Source organism: Micromesistius poutassou, assembly GCF_964030765.1.
Source record: "Micromesistius poutassou genome assembly, chromosome: 2".
Classification (NCBI taxonomy): domain Eukaryota; kingdom Metazoa; phylum Chordata; class Actinopteri; order Gadiformes; family Gadidae; genus Micromesistius; species Micromesistius poutassou.
The window spans coordinates 4,846,997-4,867,500 of NC_140272.1; the positions used below are offsets into that span (position 1 = coordinate 4,846,997).

The 20,504-nt window shown below is 44.8% G+C and overlaps 1 protein-coding gene across 1 annotated transcript in view; it reads right to left on the reverse strand.

Annotated features, from left to right (window-relative positions):
• Positions 1-673: 673 nt before the first annotated feature.
• Positions 674-20,504, reverse strand: part of pcbp4 (poly(rC) binding protein 4) — a gene marked incomplete at both ends in the record, with an annotated part of 36,965 nt that continues 17,134 nt past the window's right edge. The window contains 7 exons of the mRNA XM_084464683.1: positions 674-1,130; positions 6,214-6,383; positions 6,573-6,631; positions 7,987-8,068; positions 8,319-8,360; positions 16,033-16,104; positions 18,053-18,127. Of these exons, the coding sequence (XP_084320809.1) occupies positions 674-1,130; positions 6,214-6,383; positions 6,573-6,631; positions 7,987-8,068; positions 8,319-8,360; positions 16,033-16,104; positions 18,053-18,127 (957 nt within the window). The remainder of the gene's footprint in view (positions 1,131-6,213; positions 6,384-6,572; positions 6,632-7,986; positions 8,069-8,318; positions 8,361-16,032; positions 16,105-18,052; positions 18,128-20,504) is intronic.

Here is a 20,504-nt window from a genome sequence, read left to right on the forward strand (position 1 = left end):
ATACAGGAAATGGTCATACACAGGAAGTAGACATCATCATATATAAAGGCTGAGTTCCTTCAGCGCAGTGTTAGTGACGGGGTGATACAAACTCTCTGAGGGAACAGTTGTATATTAGTCAATAAATACGAGAGCATACAATAGAATCGGGGGGAGAGAAAGGGGGAGAGCGAGAAACAAGCAAGGGGGAAAGGGAGAAAAAAGCTTATTAGTCTTAATATGGCTTTTACAGGCTCGACCGGCCCGCGACCGCGGAAAACAACAGTGTCACCACGGTTACCGTGGCCTCCCCGACAACTAGCGTTCCGGCTGTACTCTGCCTGACGAGGCAGATCGACACTAGACAAAGAAGAAGAAGAAGAAGAAGAGGATACTAACGAATAGGGAGGGGACAGAGGCCTGTGATGTCATCTGTTGCTACGTGGCAGCTGGAAGAAAGATGGAAGAAAAAAAAAGAGAGGAACGAAAATGATAAAAACGGTAGAAAATTTTTACAAATCATAAAAAAAAGGGAGGGAGAAAAAATAAGAGAAAGGAGGAGGAGAGAAAGCGAGTGTCTGCCCCATCCGGTTCTGCTACGGCGACCGACCGACGCTACCGACGCTACCATGGCAACCGTGGCAACCGTGGCTCCCCGACGACGGTGGCGGCGACGCCCCCATCAGCCTCCCGCTCAGTACGGCGCAAACTTCTGCCGGTCGGGCTTCTTCACGCCGTTGGCGCCCGCGTTGGAGGAGATCTTGGCGGTGTAGGAGGCCAGGGCGGCGGCGGCGGCGGCGTGCGCTGGGGGCATCATGGACATGGACATGGCGGCGGCGGCGGGGGCCCCCATCCCCGGGGCCCCCATCGCCGGGGCCCCCATGGCGCCGGGGGAGGAGAGGGCCAGGTGGTGGTAGGGGAAGGACTTGACCCCCATGAGGCCGGAGAAGGGCAGGGTGGCGGTGTAGGGGGCGCCCAGCATGGGAGCGTGGGACATGGCGGCGCCCATCGCTGCCAGGGAGGCGCAGGAGGAGGAGGAGGAGGAGGAGGAGGTGGGGGGGGCGGGGGGGACGGGCTGGGTGAAGCTCATGGAGAGGTCTACGGAAGGCAGCATGGAGGAGGTCTGGGCGGTGGATTTGGCAGTCTCTAAACTGGAGTAGGAGGAGGAGGAGGAGGAGGAGGAGGAGGAGGAGGAGGAGGAGTGGAGGAGATAGGGGTAGGGGTAGGAGGAGGGAGTGGAGGGGAGGGAGGGAGGGAGGAGGGAGGAGGGAGGGAGGAGGGAGGGAGGGTTCGGATGGAGAAGGGTTAGAGGGGTTAAATCAAAGACATGTTAAAGATCGAGAACTGAGTCAAAACAAAACAAAACTAAAGGAGCTCAGGACGACAAACAAACAAAACAGACGCACACACACAAACAAACAAACACACAAACAAACAAACAAACTCACAAGGGTGTCGAAGGGATTCGGGGTATTTTGGACGGCAAATCAAAGGTCAAGGAAATAAACAACGGAGAATGAGTAAATCATAAGACGGTGGGTGTGTTTGCTGGAGGTAGCGACTGATTACAGTAGGGGGGGCTGTACGGATGGGGGGGGCTGTATAAGTTGGGGGGGTGGCTGGGGGTGGGGCTTAGGGAAGAGGAAACACAATCGTTATGGAAACATTAGGATGGAGCCCGGCCCAGAGATCGTTCCAGAACAATAGAACACAACAGGAAACAACAGAACACATTCAAGCAGAATCAAAAATGAAAGTCGGAAACTTTTCGATTAAACGATTAAACTTGTCCAACCAACTTTCAGCTGGTTGGACATACGGCAAAGGGTGTCATGTGGTCGGCGTAATTTCAGCAGAAAACACAATGCAGTAATCCTCCACCAGTGGGGGTGCTGTTGCTATGGTTTGTTCGTAACACTTTACAATCAGGGTACATTAATGAACATGTACATTAAAGTAACATTAGTTAATACAGCAATAAGCATTAACTAACAGTTAATTCAGAGGGAGCTAGGGTTAGTTATCATCAACATAGTGTTCATGTTTACCAATGGTGTTAATGTTAACCAATGTAACTGTTTTCACGTTAGGAGGGAGATTTTGATGCCATGGGCTTAATCACGTGCACGCGCACGTGCACTTAATCACGTGCACATATTTGGACTCAATCCACCTTCAGGCTTTAAGTTAGTGTGCAGCTTACACATGTGGTGGGAGAGGGAGAGGGGCTTACGTCTAAGATTTAAGGATACAGCCTGACTCCGCCCACACCCTGACTACTCCCATCCGGGGAAAGACTAACGATTTCAGAATATCAGACGCACACTAACCCAATAAAAAGCATATGGGTTCACTCACAAATGAAAGCCAAAGACCTGTGTTTCCCAATCTCAGAATCTTGCTTGAACGCCTTCTTGGCTCCGGGCTGTGGGTCTGACCAGCTGTCCAATTAGCACAGAGATAAGCATCGCGCCAATCAGGGAGTAATTTAAGAGACAGCTCCATGAATGGAGACACCATATGAAACACCCAGTTTTCCACTAGTCTCTTCTATCGCTATCTTCTAGATTAAAAGTCGTTCCCTTGGCTCAACCACTAACATGTGACCATAATACGGTCGGCTGTTCATCTCTGTTGGGGCAGTGAGAGAGAGTGAGGCTGAAGGTGAAAGCGTGTGTCACACGCCAGAAGCGTGGGGGTTGGCAACACGGATGATACATGATGTAATAGGTTGAGGTCAACCCTAACCCCATTACATCAAATCTAAATCCCTAACTCTAACCCTAACCAGAGTCACTTGAACGTACAAGAACTGAACTACAATACACAAACCTAACCCTAACCATCTATGCTAATGTTATATAATAATGCTTATTAATGCATTAACTACTGTCAATTAATGGTTCATTCATGTACCCTTATTGTTAAGTGTTAGCGGCTTATTTTGTCGTGTTCGGTTCCTCTTTATGTAGGCAGTGAGCGTCCTCCATCCCTCCGTCTTATGATACGAGCAGTCAGCACGAGTTAATTAAATATATAGCTTCCAGGAAGGTTACGTAAGGAACTGGAACAGTGCAGATAGCGGGTACAAAACTACCCTGGGCTCAGTGATGTACCAGACCACTCCCAACCACCTTTAGATCAGAGCACAAACAATGTGCCCATTCTTTCTATGTTGGAGTACCCATAATGCACCACAAAAATTGTTCCACAAGCTTTAGAAAAAGAGCATCACAACAATCATCTATGCTTTTAACAAACACTCGGGGTAGCTATCCAGCACGGAGCCTGGAATGGGGAGTGGGATGTTGTTGTTATGGTCGATGTCATCTCTCTAAAAACCGAGCGTTCAATAGGGCCAGTTCTATTCTGTTCTGTCTTTTGTAGTTCTGTGGATGTTCATGATTCACATGCCGACCACCTCTTCATTAAGAAAGACATAGAGAGATAGAATACACCGTCTAACTAACATCTGATTATCATCTTCAATAGTACATCGATACGTGTTCTGTTTCAGTCATTGTCGTAAGTTACTGCCTCAAACTAGCATTGGGTACACGACAGAACGGAGTAGAAATCTAGTTCAGAGTCTGAATCCACCGTCAGATAACCCGACATCTTTGGGCTAGATGATGAATCCAACTGTTTCATTTTGGGCTGAGTAGTTTCTGTAGCCCCGGCTCTTCTGCAGCATGCGTTCACTCTGTCTCAAGTGCAGCGGCTCATTTAGCGACCTATCGGTTGACTTTGAAGTCGGTGAGTCCCAGCCTGTGGAGTGGGTCGTGATTGACAGAGCAGCTGTGTTTGTAGTGTCCACAGATGATGCCCACACACACACAAACACAGACACACACACACAAACACAGACATACACACACACAAACACAGACATACACACACACCAAGACACACACGCAAACAATCACACACACATACAGACACACAGACACACACACACACACACACACACACACACACACACACACACACACACACACACACACAAAAAGGCACGCACGCACGCAAACACAAACACATACATAGGCATGCACACAAACACACACACACACACACACACATACAAAGGCATGCATGCAAACACACACACACACACACACACACACACACACACACACACACACACACACACAGACATGCACAGACACGCACAGACACAAAAACACAGACACACACACACACACACACACACACACACACACTCACACACACTACAAAGTGGTCTAGTTCTGAGAGCAGTCTGTGATGTTTGGTGGCTGGGTGACGCCGTGTCTCCACTCACAACAAGCCCTGTGCTCTCCACTCTGTTACCCGCTAACCAAACACCGCACGGCGGCCAGGCTTCAAGGACTGCCAGGCAGTATCACTCCACAATCTCCTCAGCCAATCAGAGAGAGCTTTTTATATATTGAAGCTGAGTAGATGTCAGGTGATATTTGACTAGCACGCTAAGTCCCCTGATATGCTATGTAGCCTTATCTGCTAACTGCCCCTAGCGTAAGTACTCCACATGCTAAGTGCCATTTCAGGCTAAGTACCATTATGTGCTAGGTACCTTAACAGGCTAGGTACCTTAACAGGCTAGGTATCTTAACAGGCTAGGTACCTTAACAGGCTAGGTGTTAACATGTGGGAGCGGATACAAACACAGCAATTCGACCCTCATAAATACATAGCAGGATTTTAGACATTGGCCCAAAACGTGCTTTTCAATGTGTTGATTGTTTGATTGGCCAATTGACTGATTGATTCATCCATCCATCCAGCCATTATTTCATTCAACCATTCACCACTTACAAATTCACTCACTCATTCACTCACATACACACATATCCCCTAACACTCACTCACTCACTTACTTATTTACTCAAACACTCACCCATTCACTCACTCACACACACACACACACACACACACACACACACACACACACACACACACACACACACACACACACACACACACACACACACACACACACACACACACACACACATTCCCTCACAAATACAAAATGGTAAAATAAATACAAATACAATTCACTCACTCAATCATTCATTGGCAACATGAATAACTGTCTAACCCTCGTGGGGATTGACGTTCGGCTTCCCTATTCTGGTTTCAGGGGTCGGCAGGATGTGACCACGGGAAAACAGCTCCTATGAGTTATTGTTGGCGGTGTCTCCGTGTGTCTGCAGAATTAAACCGTGGAGGGCCGTGTCTGTCAGGGAGCCATCCTCCACACATCCTCACCCCTCCCTGACCTGGCATTTCAGACTGAAACGACTCCCATCTACACCTGCTGCATATTAGAACAGAATCGTGAGAGCGGGGAGCAAATTTGTATGTGTGTGTGTATATGCGCGCGCGTGCGTGCGTGCGTGCGTGTGTGTGTGTGTGTCTGTGTGCGCGTGCGTGCGTGCGTGTGTGTGTGTGCCAATACACATGCACACATCCACATCTGCCAGTCTGTGTGTATATATATATCACTGTGAAAGGTGTAATTAAACTGTTGTGTGCGTGTGTAGACTCTCCTATGAGGACACTTGCCTCTGTCTGTACATCAACCTATACATATATATATATATATATATATATGCATGTGTGTGTTTAAGAACTCTGCCCTGCTCTGATTGGCTGTCAGTGTCGGGGCGAGGGGGGGATGTGAGGCGTCGGCTTAATCCTGAATCCAATCACACGTCTGCATGTTTATCACCGCGGCGACAAGGAGGGCACATCACACCTCCCCCGAGAGATTAACACGAATCCACGGGAAATAGTATCAGGACGTCAAGGAATAAATAAGGAAAGGACGCAAGGATACACAGAGGCCCTATCGCCGGCGAGGCTACAGGCAGAATGTAAATGAGGTCATCACTTAACAATCAGGAGAGGGGGTTGGACCCCCAGCCAGAAGGTGCAGGGTTCAATCCCCGATGTGGATCCTAAACTATAGACCGCCTAGAGCCAGACACCCTAAGCCCGACCTGCTCAGGTCATCATTTCAATCTGAATTCACTCTAAGTCACTTGGGATAAAAACGGCTGCACAATGACTCAAGTTCTTTAGTTATTTCTGACGCTGTCTCTTCCGTTTGTCAAAGAGAAAAGAAAATTCAGAGTTCGACCCTGGAAGCATCTGTACGTAGCCCCGCCCCTTCCTGTGGTCCAGTGGACCAATCAGACGTCCCGGCGGCCGGTGCGTGTCGGTGCCTACCAGGAGGTGATGAGGTACTGGGCCAGGTTGATGGCGACCGGCGTGCCCGAGATGGTGACGTGGCGCTCGCTGCAGCTGTCCATCTGGCTGCCGATCTTGATCTGCGCCCCGGACACCTGGCGGATCTCGTTGATCTTGGTGCCCTGCCGCCCGATGATTGAGCCAATCAGCTGAGAGAGGGTCAGGGGGGTGAGGGGGGGAGGAACAGGGGGAGGTTGTCAACATCGGGACACATCTCACGTAATTTTGAGTGATGTTGTCACTGAGTGAGTGACTCACTGTGACACAATGTGTGTGTGTGTGTGTGGGTGTGTGTGTGTGTGTGTGTGTGTGTGTGGTAGTTTATCTGGGTGGCTTACATCGTTTGGAATGAGGAGCTCCTGAGACGTGGTCTGCTGACAACTGGTGTCCATCGCTCCTGAGAGAGAGAGAGAGAGAGAGAGAGAGAGAGAGAGAGAGAGGGAGAGAGAGACATGCACCCAAACACAGACAGAGAGAGTCAGAGATAGGGAGAAAGAGAGAGGGAGAGAGAGACATTTGAGTCAACATAACGTTTAAATTCTGTGGTGATTCATTAGGGGGAGAGTGATGACAATGAAAGACAAATAAATGATTGACAGAGTGGAAACAGAGTTGAAAACAGATAAAGACGTGAACACACACACACACACACACACGCCATTACACACCCCAACACAGCGCTGTCTCATAACCAACACACTCTCACCCCAAAGCCTTTGATTCTGTGTGTCTGTGAGGGAGACGTGTGTGTATGCGTGAATGTGTGAATGTACGCCTGCCTGTGTGTGTGTGCTCCTCGCACTGTGTGTGTGTTTGTGTGTTGTGTACAAAGCGTGAACCGGGTGTGTGCATCTCGACGGGCAGCGGACCGCATCACGCAGACGCTCGACTTTCAAGCGACTTTGTTTGTTTTTCTGTGTGAACTCTCCCTCGGAGACGCCGGGACTCCGGCTCCTCTCCGCGCCGACGGGCTCGGCTTTGATCAGCCGGACGGACACCAGGGAGCAGAGCCGTTTCAAGTCCTGTGTCAGCGCCGTTACCCCCGGTTACCTCATCTGCGAGCGTCTGAACGCCGCGTCAAGGTTTATCTCAGTCAGCGCGTACGGCTGCCGCTGTACACAGACAGCCGGCGGAGCGCTGTCAGCGGCAGGGCGCGTCAGCGGCGCCCCGGTCTCTGGTGATTGCGTTGGAACGTCTTTGTGAACGTCGTGGAGGACGGAAGTCGTGCCGTCGTGTTTGAAGACACTTTGCTCACAAGGTTATTTAAAGAGGTGTATTTTTGTGCTGTACGCTGTTACAGTTTTTGTTGTTAATTCTTTTCATAATTATTTGCCGTTACTTTGATGTTACGCTTTTGTTGTTGTATTATTTCCATAATTAAATGTTTAATTATTAAATGTTTGTGTGATGTTTCATTCCGAGCCGAATACTCAACTTTGGGTGATTTATTTTCTGCAGCGCCTTGATGGGTGGTTACAACTTTGGTGTGTGTGTGTGTGTGTGTGTCTCAGTGTTTGTGTATGTGTCGGTGTTTGTATGTATGTGTATGTATGTGTGCTTGTGTGTGTGCGTGTGTATGTGTGTATGTGTGTGAGCGTGTGTGTGTGTGTGTGTGTGTGTGTGTGTGTGTGTGTGTGTGCATGTGCGTGTATGTATGTGTGTGTATGCATGTGTGTGTATGCATGTGTGTGTGTGTGTGTGTGTGTGTGTGTGTGTGTGTGTGTGTGTGTGTGTGTGTGTGTGTCTACACACCAGATAGAAGCTGTTGTGTTGCTGATTGGCTCATCGGGGTCAGAACCTGCTGCTGCATGGACAACTGGTGAAGTTTGGCCAACTGGAGAGAGAGAGAGAAACATTCAATCAAACGCAAGAAATTCAAAAGTAGAATCCCGGCATGAGTCACATTTACTGCAATTATAATAAAGGCTTTTGTTGCTTTTCAAATGAGCAGGAGTCCCTGATACAGAAGAAACAGCAATCATCTGTAAAATCAAACCATGAAACAGCCCCATACTGGTTTAAACAGGTATGAGCCGTCTCAAGGCGTTGGCTTTGTGTGGACAAAGGTAAGTGTCCTTGCTTACCTCTGAGTGTGGAACGCCATACTGGCTCTGAACTGCATACGCCTGAAACAGAGAGAAACAGCTTGTTAGTAAAGCTCAGACAGCATCGATATCAGAAGCTATCATATATATAGATAAGAAGTGCATATATCATATATCAAGCCTTGATATAAACATATTAAGTCCTATCATATATATGTCAAGTCCTATCATAGACCAAATCCTTTCATATATACAGTATATCAAGGCCTATCATATATATATATATATATATATATATCAAATCTTATCATATATCAAGTCCTATCATAGATACATCAAATCTTATCATCTATCAAGTCCTATCATAGACATATCAAGTCCTTTCATAGATATATGAAATCAAATCATATATCAAGTCCTATCATAGACATATCAAGTCCGATCATAGATTTGTAAAATCCTAGCATAGATGTTTAGAGTCCTGTCATATATCATTCAAGTCTTATCATATACAGTGTATATATCAAGTGTTATCATGGACCATGGCCTATCATAGACGTATCAAGTCCTATCCTAGATATATGAAATCGTATCATAGATAGATCAAGTCATATTATTATTGATATGAAGTCCTATTATAAATATCCTATCATAAATAACTAATTGTATCATATACATCAACCATGTTCATTGATATCAAGTCCTATTACATATATATCAGGGGATATCATAGATGTAGATATCAATAACGACATAGATATAAAGACCTGTCAGATACATCAAGTCCTCCACTTATCAAAGGGCCGAAAATATGTGCACATCTCCCCTATGATGCAGAGAACTGCAGACACACACAACAAAATAATAATAATAAGCCCTCTCTGGTGTTCTGGAGAACGAGTGAATGTGCATTTTCCACTCAGGGCGAGGTGGGAGCTAATAAAGGGGGAGAGGGGGAGGGGGGGGAGGCCATTAGCTTCATTTCAGCTTAGAGAGCTGAGATTTCTAAAGTCAAACCACTTTGGCTTAACCCACTTTTGACCCTTCCCGGCTGCCATAGTTTGATTGTAACTATCCGTCGTCTGAAGATTATGATTTTTCTTTGAGCCCTTTTCCAAAAATGAAGATCAAAGAAGTGGAAATGTGAGAGATGTGAGAGCTGAGGGATGGGTAGGGAGAGTAGTCGGGTGTGTGTGTGTGTGTGTGTGTGTGTGTTTGTATATGTGTGTGTGTGTGTGTGTGTGTGTGTGTGTGTGTGTGTGTGTGTGTGTATATGTGTGTGTGTGTGTGAGAGAGAGCTACAGAGAGAGAATATTAAGAAAGTGTGTGTGTGTGTGTGTATGTGTGTCTATGTGTCTGTGTGTCTGTATCTAAATCCTGAAATTAAGCACATCTTATATAACAGCTTAGCAGCGGTAGCTATCTCAGCGCTAACTATCTCAGTGCTAACTAGCTCAGTGCTAACTAGCTCAGTGCTAACTAGCTCAGTGTTAACTACCTCAGTGCTAACTATCTCAGTGCTAACTAGCTCAGTGCTGGCTATCTCACTGCTAACTAGCTCAGTGCTAACTAGCTCAGTGTTTCTAGTTCAGTGGTACTGGCTAACTAATCTGCCTCTTTGATGCTAACTCATGAAGTGAGATGCATAGAAGTGCAGTTATGTTGAGAGAGTGGGACGAGAGAGATAGAGGCGCAGAGAAGGAGGGGCAGGGAGAGAGAGAGAGAGAGAGAGAGAGAGAGAGAGAGAGGGAGGCAGAGGGAGAGTGAGGGGGGGTGGCAGGATTCTGCCTGATCCTATTTGCCTTATTATTTGCATGGTGTTTAAACGGCAGCACAGTACTCACTACTAGTCAGTACAAATCTGTATCTGTATGTTCTTAAATCCAAAAGGTCTGGTATTACTTTATTAGAACCGCAGGATAAACTACCACTATTGCTGTACTTTTATCCAACATGTCTTACAATTGATGCTGAGAACCATTAATCCATACATACAGCCTACATTCATAATCGGAGCATACAATCAAATCCAGTGCTATATATGTAGCAGTAGAAGTAGTATTTGATCAAATTTACAGTTGAACAAAAACCAGTGTGTTCAGATGAACTGTGTGGTGTCTCCCTTGTGTATATTTTATTCTTTATTCAGTTATATACCAGCTTTAATAATGGTTTTCTTAGTAATATAGTATACTTGATAGGGGTGCACCGATTGAAATCCTGGGTCCATGCCGCTGTTTAAGATAACAATAGCTGATAGCGATACCAATGTTTTGTCTATCATTTTTTTATATCCTTTTGTGGCAAAGATAATAAAGAAATAACTGAACTGTTTTAGTCTCACAATCCTTCATCAACCCACATTTAATCACACAAATGAGTGAAACAACCTTTAATATAACCTTCTTTCACATGACAGATCGGTTTAGTGAAAATAAATCATGCAAGACAACAATTAACCATCAACCAGTGTCATCTGTGAATGTCATCTGATTTGCCTGTGGCTGCCAACAAGGCAAATAACGGCTGATTACAATTTACGGCCGATAAATCTGTACATCCCTACTTGAAAGGAAAAAGTATATTTGAAGTATTCCTGAGTACAGTAGAGTATGGTGAAAGTATTAGTATTATCAGTATAGGTTGAGTATTAACAGTAGCGTACCGTGGGCTGGGGTTTAAGTCAGGGCCTTCAGTAACGAACTCCAACGCCCAACAACGCCCCCCCCCACCCACCCCCCCACAGACATGCCCACAAATATCATATTAGGTGCCGATACAGCCAACAAAGCCATATGTGCATCACACTATGCGCTACTGCATTACATCAACAACAAGACAGATGATCTTCAACAACAACAGCGCACACGCACACCACTGTGCATTACCGCAGCTAGACTTGTGCTTTACCGCAGCTTAAGCAGCATCACCATCAGATCTTTCATATCATTTCATTATTATTTCATTAAAGTGGCTACTAAGCGGCATCACTGAAACACAGCATTACCGTTTAGCCTACTGCCCAAATTCCAGCAATATATTTATGTTTCCAATCATTACAAAAAAATGCTTTATAAACTAAAGTATTACAACAACATTATCGCTCCTCCTACACAGTACAAAGTAACACTCCATCCTCCGATCCTTTCAGGGAAAAACGTTAAATGACCTCATGCAGTCGGGCGTCCTGTTTTAGTTTAATGAGCAGCTCCTTCTCGATGGCAATAGATGCCAGAGAGTCGGGTCTGTCCGGTTGCATTCCGCGACTCCGCGAGTACGCTTTAATGCGCTTGAGAGTTGAGAAAGATTGCTTGAAATTAACTCTGTCTTCTCTCCAAACGATCGCCTTGAAAAAGGCAAACGAAGGAGATCAAACAGGATTGCTAGGTGGTGTGAAGGCGGTGGCAATAGTAGTTCATATCAACTCTCTCTCACTACCCGCCAACGTTTCAAACTTCCCTGATGACATCACCGGGGGCCAGCTCCGGCATATTGCTGGGCCCTGGGGGCGTTCTATCACTACACGTCAATTTAATTTGATTGGCTGATGACACACGTCAGTCAAATTTATTATCCAATGGGAGGTGGTAGCTTGAGCAGAAGACTAGCAATACTTCTAGTGCTGGCCCCGCTGGTCCATGTAGCTGTGATGCGTTATTCAGCTGAGCTCAGCCTTACAAAAAGAACTGTTTTCCTTTTGGAATTATATTGTAATGTACTGAAATAAATATGGAATTAAGATGCGTTCAGACACACATTAATGTAATAAAATAAAATAAAATAAATATATATTATCAGTGTCTGAAATTCGGCCAAAATAGGCGCTAGACCACAGGGCTAGTAACTTTCAAAAGTTACTATTTGCCATTTTGAACACTGATATTATTTAGATTTTGACAGGTCCAGCAGAGAAGGCCCTGCTGGCCCTGACGGCCCACCACTGAGTATTAATCAGTACAGTGAGCATAGTTTTAGTTTTCCTCAGTATTGTAGAGTATAGTGAAAGTATTAATCAGTACAGTAGAGTATAGGTTGAGTATTAATCATTAGAGTAAGTATAGTAGTAGTTTTCGTCAGTATAGGTCATGTATTAATCAGTACAGTAAAGTTTGTGTTTTCCTCAGCAGAGAATAGTTGAAGTACTTCTACAAACTGCAGAGTATAGTGGAAGTATCAATCTTCGGGAGTATAGTTTAAATGGAGAGCGGGTGAGTCTGGAGCTGTGTAGCAGCACAGAGCCATCAGATCTGTTCCTCTGGATCCATTTGCTGCAACATGATATCCAATCAATACCGGGTCAGCCCCACATTACTGGAAAGGTCCTGAAAGATAAGCTTTAAAAGCCTAACATAGGTTTTAAGATACGGTCTACAAGCACTGAATATGAATTTAAGATGTGGCTTATGAGCAGTAAATATGTTCTAAGTTGTATTGTCATATGCATATGGAAATAACAAGCAGAAGTCACTGAAGGCAATGAAATGCTTTAGGTTCAGGGTTCCTCAACGGGGCAAACTAGTGATCAACAGTTGATATGCAGTAAATATGTTTTCAGATAAGGTTGATGTAGTTCAGTATGCAGTAGGGGAGCAGAGGGCACAGACCCTCTGGCAGGTATCTGATGTACAGCGGAGGATACATTTACAGTCACTCCAAGGATTATTGATTTTCTGTGTGTGTGTGCATGCATGTGTGTGTGCATGTATGTCTGTTAGTGTGTATGTGTGCGTGTGTGTGTGTGTGTGTGTGCGTGTGTGTGCAGGCCTGTATGCACAAAGGTGTGTGTGTGTGTGTGTGTGTGTGTGTGTGTGTGTGTGTGTGTGTGTAAAGCAGAATAAAGCCAGCAGGGGATATCCATTTCATCACAGGCAGCAGGGGTCACAGTAAACCTCACTTCTGAACCCTTTTCTACAGTTGATCATCACAATCAAAAGGCTGCTCCTCAGCTTTGTGGTAGAGACTTAGAAATGCAGGCATTCCGCCCCAGTGGTTGCTGGTTTAAATCCTGTCACCCAAGAGAGGATATGAACAGGAAATCCACAAGAACAGGAGTCAGGAGGTACGATATGAGGAAGAATATGAGGAAAATGACTCTCTGTCTCTCTTTAAATCTCTTTCTCTCTCACACACATTCTCACACAGACACACTCTCACACCACACACACACACACACACACACATACAGACAGACAGACAGACAGACAGACAGACAGACAGACAGACAGACAGACAGGATGTAATCACCTCGTCAGTAATTTATGAAAACAGCAGCGACTTGATTGGTGGACAGACAGCACTCCTTAAACCCTCTCTAGATCTTTCTGTCAGCACTGCTGCCCCCCCTCACACCCCCCAGCCCCCCCCCCCCTTCCTGTCCTCCCTCTCTACCCCCCCAGCTCCCCCCTCCTTCTTCCTGTCATCCTTCCATCACTGATTTGTCGATCAATGTGTACAACCTCTCTCTCTCTTCCTCTCTGTCTCTCTCTCTCTATTTTCTAAATGTTTCTCTCCCACACTGTCTGTTTCTCTCTACCTCCCTTCTCTTTTCCTCTCTCTCTCTTACTCTCTCTCTCTCGCTCTCTTCTTTCGTTCCTCTTAGCATTCACCCTACTACCACCAGAATCCAAAGTATGCTCCGACTCTCTCTCTCTCTCTTTATTTCTCCCTCTCTCTCCCCCTCTCTTTCTCTCTCCCCCTCTCTTTCTCTCTCTGTCTCTCTCCCTCTCTCGCTCTCTCTCCTCCCCCCCCCCCCCCCTCTCTCTCTCTCTCTCTCTCTCCCTCCCTCCCTTAGGAGCAGCATTCCCAATTCATCTTCCCACTGCACGTGAACTACGTGTTTCCGGACCATCCATCAGGAAGTGATGTAACTATTCCCTGGACCTGAAGGTTAAGAGCCGCTCATCTCTGATTCAGGAGCAGCTGCGATCGACCGGGGACTCGATCAGTGCATCGTTAGCTGCGTGATCAAGTGTTCAGACTTCTCTAGTGGCCTTGCTCTTTTTAATCTGAAGTTTCTGCAGCGCTAGCTACGAACCAACTTGTTATATTAATAATGGAACGTGTGTGAAGCTCTGAAAGGGTTGGGAGAGAACAGAACGAAGGGATGGTTCATCAGAGAGGGTCTGTAAGTCTGAACGCACAACATGTAAAGAAATGGAACACATTCATATCTCACTTGTTCAGAGTTCACCTGGACTTTGCAGAGCCTCCCCCCTCACCCCCCATTCTCCTCGCTTACTCTACTTAAAACACCCATCTTACGCACGTAGGTCGTACGTCCTGGCACTTAAAAAGAGCATTGTGCAGCTTATCCTAGCTATCTCTGTTGTGTATGGGGAATGGGTTAACCTAGCGGTGGTTAGTGCTTGGCACTTGTAAGGATTACAGTAAGGATGACATCCTTACTGTACCAACAGAGATATTGTTGTTTCTCCTTCTTATGACCAATGGACTTATTGTGAGTTGGGTTGAGTTTGGATCAAAGCATCTGCTAAAAACCATAAATGTAAAAGTACATTTCTATGGCTTCTTGCACAGAGATGATCCGTTACTTTTGTAATCGGAGCCTGGCCAATTTCTAAGTTTGACGGATGGGTTTATAGCAGGGGCGTTTCTAGACCAAGAGCTTTGCTGGGGCACAGGCCCCCAACTCCCAATCCATTTTTAAGAATATTTTTTTAATATGCGTGCAATCTGAAATAAACAGCTATGGACAGGGAAAGATTAAGAACTTTAGCACAAATGGGCCCCCAGTAGTTGTTGCATAAGGAGTCAGGGGGGTCCGGGTGGTCCTCCCCCAGAAAATTTTGAATTTGTTTGATGTGATTTCCTGTATTCTGGTACATTTTGGGGATGGCCAACACCTAAATTCAAGCAGATCCATAGCCTACATCCTGATTTGCTGATAATATTGAGGCAATGACTTCATGCAAAGTACTTTAGCTTTTAGAACTTGTAGCGTAAATACTAAAGCCTTAATACTGACTTTTAGTGATATATAGGCTACCCTGATTCTGTGTATATTATTACCATTGACAGCACTGTCTATTACCAGCATAAATGTTAATGTTACCATTAATGTGGGAATTATCATACCTCCCTCATCCTCCTCCTCATCTCTCCTCACTGTTCCTCTACCTCTGCCTTTGTTCTGTAAGAATTTCTGATGTCCATCTCTGAATAGTTTTTCAGAAGGCTGATTAGTTTTACAGTAGGACAGCTTCACAAACAACATACTTTATAGGACTCTCTCTACAGTATACGTATAAATTATTAATTGTCTGCATGTGTACATAGCCTACGCATGTGTGTGTGTGTGTGTGTGTGTGTGTGTGTGTGTGTGAGGGAGAGATCGCAAGCTGGTACACTTAAGCTACAATGACGCTAAAAGCATTGAAAAACAGATGCTAGTTATGTGGGCAACATTCTATAACAGCGATTAACTTGTAATTTTTTCTGTCAAACAAGTAATCTTACCCAGATACAGATGTGCTATTTCCTGATTGGCTATTATGGCCCCTTTCTTTTTTCCTTTTTTCTTTTTCCCTTTTTTTTCATTGGCTGGTAAGTGACAGCCTCGAGTGAAGACTAAAGCAGGCAGGGAGATGCGCTTTTGAATGCCGGTTCCAACGAGAGCGGCATTAGAATTTTACTGGGGCACTGGAGACTTTTACTAAGGCACGTGCCCCAGTGAATAAGGTCCGGTGACGCCCCTGGTTTATAGCTGGGCTATCGGTAGGACAGGAGCACTCACCTGCTGAAGGTCTACTCCTCCTTGGGCCATGGAGAACAGAGGGTGGGAGCCGAAGTCTGATGCCTCAAACACCTGGAACACACACACAAAGGTTTTCGCTTTGAAGCTAAAGAGACCAGAGTCCGACTGCCCTCCTTCGTATTCATCCAAAGACCATTACATCTCAGTCCAGAAACCTGTTGAATCGGTGAGGGCTCTAGACTTCCACCGCGCCGTGTTCTGAGATCAAGTCCCAAGAATATGTGAGGCTGCCCTTAGACCAGAACATCATTTATTGGGACGTTTCATTAAACACGTTTGTTGGTTGACATTTGAATAATAAATGCTCTGCAACTTTCCAGTTGAAGGCCAAAGCGTTATTAATTAATGCATAAAATAATGGCTTCAACTTTGATGTTAAAATCTTAATTAGCTGACATAAAAACAGAAAGAAATCCTTGGGAATTGTATATTTTTATATTTCTTAAGTACAAATAGCAAAGTTAATTCACCTTGTAAATGAATTTGGTGATGAAATGAATATTAAGAGGTTTCTCCAGGGTCCTGAGCTCAGCTCATGTATTCTGGGGAGACGTCTGGGATCCGGTTTGTGTTCTGGGCATAAATGAAGGGCTTTGGCTTCTGATCGTAACGGTAGACCTTGATCGATTTAATCATTAATCTTGATCATTTAAATCAGAGAATCCCCAATAAATATCCAACACTACTTTTTTTTATATGTACCTCAAACCAGTATCAAATAAATGTAACTTCATATAAATCTTATCTTGACATATTGTGGTGTTTTGTTTGGATATGTGAGTGTATGTGAGTATTAGTCAATGGTCAGTTGAATGTCACACATAATTCTATAGACACTTAAGTAATACTAATAGATTGCATCAGTATTTCCATTTGGCCTATACGTTTAGGATTTTTAGTAGTTCCAGTTTGATCAACATGGATTGCTATACCTAAATCCTAAATCCTATCCTAAAGTTTGTTAGTTTAATAGTTCAATTGTTCACCTGTTTCCTGGTCGTTGCAGTACTTCACTTGGTTTCCTGGTAGTTCTGGTTAATTGTAGTTTAATAGTGTACCCGTCGTTCTGGTAGTTGTAGTTTAACAGTGTACCTGGTTTACTGGTAGTTGTACTTTAATAGTGTTCCTGGTTTCCTGGTAGTTGTAGTTTAAAAGCGTACCTGGTTTCCTGGTAGTTGTAGTTTAATAGTGTACCTGTCGTTCTGGTAGTTCTAGTTTAAAGCGTACCTGGTTTCCTAGTAGTTGTAGTTTAATAGTGTACCTGTCGTTCCGGTAGTTGTAGTTTAAAGCGTACCTGGTTTCCTGGTAGTTGTAGTTTAATAGCGTACCTGGTTTCCTGGTAGTTGTAGTTTAATAGTGTACCTGTCGTTCTGGTAGTTCTAGTTTAAAGCGTACCTGGTTTCCTAGTAGTTGTAGTTTAATAGTGTACCTGTCGTTCCGGTAGTTGTAGTTTAAAGCGTACCTGGTTTCCTGGTAGTTGTAGTTTAATAGCGTACCTGTCGTTCTGGTAGTTGTAGTTTAACAGCGTACCTGGTTTCCTAGTAGTTGTAGTTTAATAGTGTACCTGTCGTTCCGGTAGTTGTAGTTTAAAGCGTACCTGGTTTCCTGGTAGTTGTAGTTTAATAGCGTACCTGGTTTCCTGGTAGTTGTAGTTTAATAGTGTACCTGTCGTTCTGGTAGTTCTAGTTTAAAGCGTACCTGGTTTCCTGGTAGTTGTAGTTTAAAGTGTACCTGTCGTTCTGGTAGATGTAGTTTAACAGCGTACCTGGTTTCCTGGTAGTTGTAGTTTAAAGCGTACCTGGTTTCCTGGTAGTTGTAGTTTAAAGTGTACCTGGTTTCCTGGTAGTTGTAGTTTAAAGCGTACCTGGTTTCCTGGTAGTTGTAGTTTAATAGCGTACCTGTCGTTCTGGTAGTTGTAGTTTAACAGCGTACCTGGTTTCCTGGTAGTTGTAGTTTAACAGTGTACCTGGTTTCCTGGTAGTTGTAGTTTAAAGCGTACCTGGTTTCCTGATAGTAGTACAGTCCCTGGGGCCGGAGACGGTCTGTAGGGGATGGTGGCTCCTTTGGGTGGAGACTGAGGAGAGAGGAGAGAGGAGAGAGGAGAGAGGAGAGAGGAGAGAGGAGCAGACCATTGAAGATAGGGATCTTGAGTACAGGAGGACAGAAGGCCCCCCTGCGTCCTGCTACAGCTGGGGACTATTCAAGCCTGGCATTTGGTGATATTTAGTGATATTTCCTCAGAACACGAATCACAATCCAGCCCACCGGGACACTGAGGAGAGGCCCATTAGTTATGACATTTGGGATGCTTTGTATAAAAGATGCAGATGATATTTGTTAAGATGTTTTGTCACCAAGCAGACTGAGAGAAAACAGGTACAGTACAACATTGCTATACCCCCCAGAAAACACAGTATGAAGAAATATATAACTTGAGGGAAAAAAGCACTTTGTCAGCAGTGCCTTCCTTTAGCTCAGACTGGGAGACCCGAGAGAAGATTGATTTGATGGTACAACATGCTGTGCCAAGAATATTCTCAGGTTATTTTGTTTATTGTGTTAGCATGTGGCCAATTTTTCTCCCTAAACTCTAGCCATCCAGACGTTCCTCTTGGAAAAGTACTGCATTGTGTTGTGGTGTAGAATACTGTTTACATCCTAGAGGTTAAATTGTACAATTATACAATCAAATATTATCGTTATATTATGTGCTGTATTTAATGTTATATTGTATCACTTGTTAGACACTTTATATAGCTATACTATTAAGTTATAGTACTAATATTATAGTACCTATATATATATATATATATATATATATACTATAAAGCAGTTATATTATTATATTCTAGATTATGTACATTGTACAGTAGTTATATAATTATATTGAAGATGTGATTCATTATACAGCAGTCATATTATTATATTAGAGATGATGTACATTGTACTGCAGTTATATAATTATATTGTAAATGTGATTCATTATTCAGCAGTTATATTATTATATTATAGGTGATTTACATTGTACTGCAGCTATAGAACTACATTGTAGATGTGATTCAATATAAAGCAGTTATCTCACTATATTATAGATGTGATACATAGTGCAGCCGTTACATTATTATATTATAGATAGGATGCATCATGCATCAGTTATTATAAGGGCTGGTTATAATTCAGGAGCAGTGCTCATAAAAGATGGACTCTTCTCAAACTAAAACTAAAACTGCACACGCTTGAAAACTGAGAAAAAGATCAAAAGAAAATGTTAGGATCAAAGAAAGTGTGAATAAAACAATAGATGTTCATTAAAATAACGGAGGAACCTGCTGTTAGAAGGAGTTCAACATGCAGTCAGGAACACATCAGTTCATCTGAGGTCAGCTCCCCCTCTCCCCCCCTCTCCTCCCTCTCCTCCCCTCTCCTCCATCTCCTCTCCTCTCCTCTCCTCTCCCCCCCTCTCCTCTCCCCCCCTCTCCTCCTCTTCTCTTTTTGCTCTTCCTCCTGTCGTTTCCCGCCCCTCTTCCCAGAACTCTGCTGGAATACCAATGAGCCAGGAAAGACTTTGATATTGCTCCTGCTTCTCCTCCTCCTCCTTCCCCCTCTGCTCCTCTCCTCCTCCTCATTCCCCCTCTGCTTCTCATCCTTCTCTCCCTTTCCTCCCTCTCTCCTCCTCCTCCTCCTCCCAAGGCAGACATGGGAGGCAGAATGACCTCTGATTAACGAGATCACGCTGGTGAATTATAGATCTGTGTTTCTATTCAGGGTCTCAGCAGAGAGGGGTAAGGGGCGGGGAGGTTGTGAGGTCGTGACCCCGAACAGATGGGGTTACTCTGACTCCACTGGGTTTTTTGGAGATGTATTAAATATGCGGCACAGGGCGCAACCTGCAAGTTTGCTAACGATTTTAACCATGTACGCCTTGTAGCCTTGTAGCTACCGCAGTTAAATTAGACATGTGGTCCTGTGCTACACGTCATTCCCTCTCCTCTTCCGGACCTGTGGTCCTGTGCTACACGTCATTCCCTCTCTCCTTGGTCCTGTGCTACACGTCATTCCCTCTCTCCTTGGTCCTGTGCTACACGTCATTCCCTCTCTCCTTGGTCCTGTGCTACACGTCATTCCCTCTCTCCTTGGTCCTGTGCTACACGTCATTCCCTCTCTCCTTGGTCCTGTGCTACACGTCATTCCCTCTCTCCTTGGTCCTGTGCTACACGTCATTCCCTCTCTCCTTGGTCCTGTGCTACACGTCATTCCCTCTCTCCTTGGTCCTGTGCTACACGTCATTCCCTCTCTCCTTGGTCCTGTGCTACACGTCATTCCCTCTCTCCTTGGTCCTGTGCTACACGTCATTCGCTCTCTTCCTGACCTGTGGTCCTATGCTACGTGTCATGCCCGCTCTATTTTAATGTCATTCCTTCTCGTCCTGACCAGTTGTCCTCTGCTACATG